Source organism: Fulmarus glacialis, unplaced genomic scaffold (assembly GCF_000690835.1).
Source record: "Fulmarus glacialis isolate BGI_N327 unplaced genomic scaffold, ASM69083v1 scaffold14287, whole genome shotgun sequence".
Lineage (NCBI taxonomy): Eukaryota > Metazoa > Chordata > Aves > Procellariiformes > Procellariidae > Fulmarus > Fulmarus glacialis.
In genome coordinates this window covers 13,312-21,366 of record NW_009223936.1, presented here as the reverse complement: position 1 = coordinate 21,366, position 8,055 = coordinate 13,312, and the positions used below count along the sequence as shown (strand labels likewise).

The following is an 8,055-nucleotide window of genomic DNA, read 5'->3' as shown; positions in this document are numbered from 1 at the left end:
ATCCATAACCCTGGGTGCAGCCGGCTGGATGTGGACGCGGGAGCCCCATCAGTCCCCATGGGGACTGATGATGTGATCTCTTGCCACGTAAGCCTTGCCACGTAAGGAATTGTGCAGTAGGAGAGAAGAAATTTGAGGAGCCTGCAGTTTGCAGGTTTGGTTTTTTTGGGATATATGATAGGCCTTTAATGAAATGCTGCTGGGGCTTGTTCTTCTTCCTGGTCCTGTTGGTGACAAAGTGATGCTGCTCAGTGGCTGGCAATTCGAGGGCTCCATCCTCATTTGGACTTCTTGCTTTTCCTGACCTATACCATGAGAAGCTCCAGTGAAGGAAAAACATCCTGCCCAGGGATATTGGCAAAGGGAATGAGGTTCTAACAAGCAAATAAAAAAGCCTGCATATACTGTGTGCTGTGAAAATGCTGGTATTCGTGGTTCCCTTTCAGGAGGTGGTATCAGTCCACCATACACCTCAGCATTGTGTTATTATTTGGGTCTGCTCCATCTTTCATAACCATTGGCTTGTGTTGGCATTTACTGCTTTATGCTGATAAATAAAATGCTGCGTTTAGGGGTGGAGAGAGGGATGGTCAGTCCAACTGAAATACATGATAAGGTGTTTATTTTTTTAAAACTAAGGCACATCACCCATTTTCTGCTGCTCTGTCAGTGCTTGCCTTGAAATGGGGGTCTTACAGAGATGCATTCAAAGGGGAGGAACTGTAGCTGCAAGGTCTGGTTTGCCAATGGTTTTTAGTATCAACCTTTATGCGAACAGCACCATACTGCTCCTGTAAGCCCTGCTTTTGCAGGGTACCAAGGCACTTATTTTTACAGAGAGGATGCATTTATCTTGCTGAAGGTCACATGAAAATGCACGGGGCTGTTCTTTACTTGTTGCTACCTTGAAAGCAAAACACGCCTGAAAGGAGATGATATTGTCAACTAGCGCTGGGAAGCTAAGCCCAGACTTGCCCCACGTAAGTGTAGATGCTCAGCAAAGGCGTCGAAGCTAGAAACTTAGTTGTCGAAGCTCTATTGACTTTTCGGCAAGATAGTTTTTAGGTGGGCTGTGTTGCTCTCTGGAGATGTCCCGTTTCCAGTGATTTCAGATGGAGCCGGGAGGGACAGTGCTCCTAATGCTAAATAGTTAAGAGCTCGCTGGGCTGAATCTGGACTTAATGAATCCTGTACTTTAGTAAAATTTCAAGCAAGTACAGCAAAGTATTTCAGAAACTGTAAGGGAACCCAGCATTACAAACAGTCCTTGGGAGGGCAGCGGTCAACGGGGAACCCACAAACATGAAGCACCCGATTTAAAATCACATGCTGAGTGGGGGCATGGTGTGGACTAAGCTCCTGGTTCCCAGCTCTCTCTTCTAGCTGCCGGCCCATGTTCCCCGTCTGCTTTTCTCCAGCACGGAAACCTGTTTGCTCTGAATGTATGGTTTTATTTGTTTACTTATTTATTTACTCTTTCTTCTCTAGGCTTCTGGGCCGATCGAACACCAGTTCATGAAGCAGCCAGGCGGGGAGAAATCCTGCAGCTGCAGCAGCTGATAGAGAGCGGAGCCTGCGTCAACGCGGTCACCTATGACTCTATCACCCCGTTGCACGAGGCGAGCCTGCGAGGGCAAACGCAGTGTGTCAAGCTCCTGCTGGCTGCAGGGGCCCAGGTGTGTGTTCGGGTCTGATCCGGCTGGGAACATCATCTTGATGTCTGAAGTTATTTTTGGGATCTGGATTCTCCCCATCTAGTTCTAGGCTCTTCTTCATCACCCTGGGCTTTCTTGAGAGTCAGTAGAAGATGGCAGGCATCTTCAGAGGGTGTTTGAGCTTGATGAGGACTTAAAAAACTGTGTGGAAGTATTTCTCTCTCTGTCTCTCCACCTCTCTCCTCGCTGACTATCAACAGAGCCCGGGGTGACTAGAAATCTAATTTAGATGACCCTTTGTATCTAAAGCTAGCTGGGTTGAATCAAGGGGTCAGAAGGGGACAAGGGGACATGTAGCTTCCAGAAGGGATTTATATTTATCCTTTTGTTTCTCCTTCTATTTCTTTAATTTTATTATGGAAACAAAAATCAGTTAAACAGAGTCTTTGGATATAGCTGGCGACGACTGTCTTCAACGGCTTGTGACTTCTCACTCGCTGAAGACAGCTGTCCTCGGAGCAAAGCCGATGAAGTGGAGCATGCGTGCGCTCCGCGGTCCTTCTCAGTGCAAAGTCAGCCAGCTTGGCTGAGTCCGCTGGTGAAGCTGAGCATTGCACTAAAGCAGACGAGGAATTGCGTTGTGTTATTCAGCTGCAACGCTTGTAACCTTCAGCAGGAAAGCAGTAGAAAAATACAACGATGGAAATAACAGCCTAAACTTGTGACATTAATGTACGTCTGTGCCCTGAGTGATGGGAACAGTGCGAGCCAGGTTGCTGGCTGTAGCAACCAACTCTTTTCCTGAGTCCAGACTATTTCTGGAGTTAAAAGAAGTGAAAACATAGGCAAGAGGGTACTGTCACACAGCAGCCTGTGGGTACCTAACATTTTTTTTCTACCTTGAAGGTGGATGCCAGGAATATCGACGGCAGCACTCCGCTCTGCGATGCCTGTGCCTCGGGTAGCATAGAGTGTGTGAAAGTGCTGCTGTCCCACGGAGCCAAGGTGAACCCTCCCCTTTACACAGCGTCTCCTCTCCACGAAGCCTGCATGAATGGTAAGCCCACGTGGTCTTATCTTTGCATGGTTATTTGCAGCTTGGGAAAAAAACCAAGAAAAACAGCTGCCAAGTATCTTAAATTGACCGTAAGCTGTTGTTGCTCATCAGACCATTACAGCTTGCAAATATATCAGCCTTACATGGGCACAGCTCCCTTTGAACGCAGAAAGCAAAGCACTGTGATATCAGATGAATAAAGCCATCCCTTGTGTTGGCTGCTTTTATCCCACATGACGGACATGGGATAAGATGTTAGGCAGATAAAGCACCAGCTTGTTGATGCTCTATTAGAAAACCTTGAGCCAAACCAGTAGCTTTGCTCTTGCGAGCAGAGGGGAGTTTGCATCCTTTCCCTCTGATCCAGGTTGAGATGGGATACATTTTTCTGATTAAGACACGAGACCATCTTAATCAGGTGGTCCTGTCCCAGATCCCTCCTGAGGGGGTTGTTCAGAGCTGACGGATGAAGCTGTCAGGTGGGAAGAAAGTGGCAGGGACTGTTGGGCAGCCTTGCTGCCTGTACTGCTCCTTGTCCCTCTCTCAGCCTTTTCCAGTGAAGGGTCTGTCCAGGGGATAAGAGAAAACTACAGGGGCCGAAATAATGTTCCAGCTGGCACATGTCAGCTGCTCTCTGCTCCCCCTGTCCTCTACTCAAGCCTCTCCTGGCTGTTTGGATCTGGGTTATGGAGCAAGAGCAAGTATCAGGGGTGGCTGTGACAGCAGCAAAGGCGGGGAGAGCGGCAGAGGGAGATTTGAGTCTAATTCCAACCTTTTTCAATAGCAGGAAAGCCAGGATGTGAGGGCAGCAATGTTCCCATTAGATGATCATGACCGAATCTCTTAATAATTTTGTGTCTCAGTTTCCTCTTTATAAGATGTAATACCTCCTCTCTCATCCCCTTCACTGTTCTTGTTATATGCTGTCCTGGACAGAGTTTCCCTTCAACTATGAAGGCTGTGGGAGACAGCATTTTTGATAAACAGGTAGTTACTTAAATACGAAGCTGTGAGCTCTTGCTTAGCTTTTCCTTGTTAAGCCTTTTTCCTAAGGCTCGTTGATGATGATGGCCCGCTTTCTGTTAAGTTGTATTATTAGCATTGGAAAAAGTAAAGCTGGAGTGGTCTTGAAGGTCATCTAATCCACCCAGGGCAGGATCAGCAATACAACCAGCTCCATGAACAACAGGTAATTTAGTGTAAACCCTTGAATTCAGGTTTGTTTGACCTGACTCCCTGCGAGACCTGTTAGCTCTAGTTCAGTGCTGTGCAGATGTGACTCTATTTCTTGTGCCCTGGTCTCAGTCTTGATCCTACAGCGTATTGTGTTGGTTCACAAGCATTTCTATTTTGCGTCCCCAAAATTTGTCACCCCAAATATTGAACCGGCTGTTTGTGGGTCAAGCTGATCTCAGCATGCCATATGCTCCCGTTTGAGCTGGATTCTGTCTTTTGACTCAGATCCTCCCTTTCTAAAGGTAGCTCAGAGTGCGTGCAACTCCTCATTGAGGTCGGTGCAAACTTGGAGGCTCACGACTGCCATTTCGGGACGCCCCTACACGTGGCCTGTGCCAGGGAGCATCTGGACTGCGCAAAGTTGCTGCTCAAGGCAGGTATGGCAGTCACAGGCTTTGCTTCTGGGTGGGCAGGAGGTGGTGGTGTCTCTGCACAGCGTTTCCCTCGGTGTTCCGCAGCGGCGTTCTTGTCGAAGAGCTTATTCATTCACAGCATAATATAGATGACAAAGGTGAAAGGTTTTCCTTTACCTGAGCAAAGCTTAATGCTTAAGCATTTTTTCAGCGTATGCTTGTCAATATCCAGTTTGTGATGTTCCCAGTGACATTCCCATTCTCTTATTTTAATAAAATTCAGAACTCTTCAGCCCCCTAGAACAAAGTTTCAACTTCTTCCGAAAAATGGTATCAACTGGTAGGCATGCATTCTGCTTTGGTAGCACAGTCGGTTTTGGATAGGTGTTCGGGATAGATGTTAGGGTTTGATGCTGTACAGAAAACTAGTGATGAAGTCACTTCATACATCAGGGAGATCTGGTTAGTGTTATGCCCAGGTGAGTTTGCTAGATGTTCAAGTCAACATTCTGTGCTTGGTTTCACATCCCAGTTTTCTTGCTGCTAACTTTGGAGGAATTTGGAGTTGGACTTCTTGTCTTTGCCTGTGCTTACCAGGAGGAGGTTTGGCCCGGGGGTGGGGATTTGTTTTATTGAACATTAGTTGTCTAAAAATTACACATCTAAGCTAGTTTCTTTCCAACCGCTCCGGTTCCCATCTTGGGCACACATTACTTGATTCCCCAGAAATGCCTGTTTCTCCTTGTTAATTATAAGGGCAGTTCAGTGTGGTGACACATATCTAAAAGACAGTTGTTTGAATTCAGTGAGGTTCAATCTCACCTCTGCTGAGCAAGTCAGTTGATAAAATGCAGGCAGTTGTGGGGGAATTGGAAGGACCTTTTGCTGTCAGCTTATAAAAGCCAAACTTTCTTAGCAAAAATATTTGTTACTAAAACTTGATGCTGCAGTAGTGTCTGATGGTGAGCTGCCACATCTCATGGGTCTAGGGTATTTCTGTTAGCAAAGATGTCACTGTTTGTCTTGAGTGGGAGCACTTCATTGAGATGACTGGGAAGCAATTCTGAATGTCACACTCAGCTTATTTACCCAGTAACATGGATTAAAATCCTTTCTCTGCAAGGAAAACATAAAGCCAGAGAAGAAAACTCATGCGCTGCCAGCATCGAGAACTTGTTCAGCAGTTTGGTTTCCTGTTTGTGCTGTTTTGTTTGGATCTTGTTCTAGCTGCTCATGCATGTTTTAACAGCATTTTTTTCTCCAGTCAAACCACTCCTTACGTTTGGGTCAAGTGAGGCTTTCATGAACACGTTTGTTTTTCTTTCTGGTCTCAGGGGCAAATGTGAATGCTGCTAAACTTCACGAGACAGCCCTCCATCACGCAGCAAAAGTGAAAAACGTAGATCTGGTGGAGATGCTGATTGAATTTGGAGGAAACATTTATGCAAGGGACAACCGAGGAAAGAAGCCATCGGATTACACCTGGAGCAGTAGTCCCACAGCAAAGTGCTTTGAGTACTATGAAAGTAAGTGAGATATGATCCCCTGCCCCAGGAATTCAGTGACTGCCAACTCCATTGCACCACATCGTGATTCTCAGTCCACTTTAATTTGTAGATCCCTGATCATCTTCCTGTGAAGGTATAGAGTTCTTGGTGGCAAATGTATGCCAGCTGGCTGTAGGCTAGCTCTGCTTAATTGTGGTTGAATGACAGTGGTAAGATGGTTCAAATCATGCCCTCGCTGAATTCAGGTCCCTCTCGTGTCAGCATCAGCGTTTATGCTTTGGTGCATTAAGTCAGGACAAGGAAATCGCCCAGTTGAAAACTCATTTTATTTGGGGCAGGGAACGTGTTAAACTTTAGCTGCACTGGCTATCTGATTTTGGAGGAGACATTTAACTGAGGTTTGAGGATGGCTTTAAGGGAATCTTTGTCTTGGTTACCCTTAGAGGAGTAATTCACAGACCTTTCCAAGCATTTGCAGACTGCTTCTGCACTAGATGATCCTAAACATCATAGAATCACAGAATGGTTTGGGTTGGAAGGGACCTTTAAAGACCATCTAGTCCCATCCCCCCGCCATGGTCAGGGACATCTTGCACTAGATCAGGTTGCTCAGAGCCCCGTCCAACCTGACCTTGAACACTTCCAGTGATGGGGCATCCACAACTTTTCTGGGCAACCTGTTCCACTGTCTCAGCACCCTGATCATAAAAAAATTCTTCTGTATAGAAAGAAAAAATTCTTCCTTATAGAAGAATAAAGTATTTTCTGGCTTTGCAATCCTTTGTGTGGTGAGCACCTTATAGCCCCTTCTCCCTCTGACTTCTCCCTGTACAGTCTCTCCTCCAAGTTATTCATTGCTCTCTTTTCTTAGAGAACAGTGAAGTGTGCTGGTCTGGCTGCAGCTGAGCTGGCTGAAGAGATTGAATCCTACATGCCCATAAATACTCCTCATATCTCGCCAGAGTTTACTGCCCACTAAACCCAGCTGTCAGAACTGCACGTGTAGTTGCTTTTCGACACAGGACTGTTGTAACAGTACTGTGCTAGCTTTAATAGTATTTTTTTTCCTTTTGATTTGTATCATTAAATTTGGGACTAGATCCAGAACGGATGCAGATCTTGGAGGCTGGTGATTGCAGAGGCTGTGGGGGTAGGGATAGCAGCTTCTTAGGACTGACTACTTCCAGAGCAATGTGCCCGATTGTAACTCTGCATCCATGCATGAGCATCAACACCCGATGTCGAGGCTGCAGGCTGCAGATTGGGGGCTGTCTGGAAGGGGCTTGGGGAATTTTATTGGAGCTCTCAGCAGAGTGCTGAGAAAAAACGCAGTCCTTAGATGGAGAAACGGAGCGGTAGAGAAATGTTGGAAGTAGGTTTTGTCCCTATATACAGTGTTATTGAGTTTTAATACAGCATTGCTAAGGGAAATCTGAAAGTCTTGGATAGCCTCAGTGGATCAGAGCAGGTGATCCAGTGGGCACCGTTGGCCTTTGGGGGATGCAGGCGAGGAAGGGAGCAGGGACAAGCACGCTGCAGCTGTGCTCACTGTTTGTGGTGGATTTGCATCGGGATGAGCTTGAGAGAGCACGCCCGTGGTTCTGCAGTACCTTCCTTGGGCCCGGGTGCTGTGGGAGGTCGAGCGCTCGTAAGCAGAGCCAGGCTTGTGATCACGGTGGGGCGATGCCAGGCATCACCCTCCTGGGAGGTCTGTGCTCTGCGGGAAGATCAGCCGTCTGCTGAGCTGCAGCCCTAACTTTGGATCCTCTTTTCTCGTTTTAGAAACGCCTCTGAGTTTGTCGCAGCTTTGCAGAGTTACAGTGAGGAAAGCTGCCGGGCAGCGAGCACTGGAGAAGATTTCCAAGCTAAATATTCCTCCGCGATTAATCCAGTACCTGTCCTACAACTGACAGGGGCGAAGGTGGCCGGGAAGGACGATATCTTTAGTTCCCGCATTATGAAGTATCTGTCTTTTTCTCTTCTACCTCCCTCCAAGAAACTAATTTTAATTTAAGCAAACTGATGTAAATAGTATTTATGAGGCAGCACTTCCTCTTCTCTGTGGGCAAAGACAGGCTCAGGCGACGTGTAGCACTGGCTTGAAGTCGTAACCTCTCCTGGGGTGATCTGTTAGACTGTCACTGTGTTCGAGGCTGTAGCGCTCGCTCTTTGAGCGGGATTAATCTTGCCTAATTTTACCTGTCTCTAGCCTAAAGGCATCTCCATATGATCTAGCCAGGCTCCCT

At 46.9% G+C, this 8,055-nt stretch overlaps 1 protein-coding gene across 1 annotated transcript; it reads left to right on the top strand.

The window, feature by feature from the left end:
- Positions 1-1,488: 1,488 nt before the first annotated feature.
- Positions 1,489-7,758, top strand: ASB13 (ankyrin repeat and SOCS box containing 13; the record flags this gene model as incomplete). Its single annotated transcript, XM_009581997.1, has 5 exons — positions 1,489-1,676; positions 2,562-2,712; positions 4,191-4,325; positions 5,636-5,827; positions 7,592-7,758. Coding segments are annotated over 5 exons (794 nt in total), but the record flags the coding sequence as incomplete, so codon positions are not given.
- Positions 7,759-8,055: the final 297 nt, after the last annotated feature.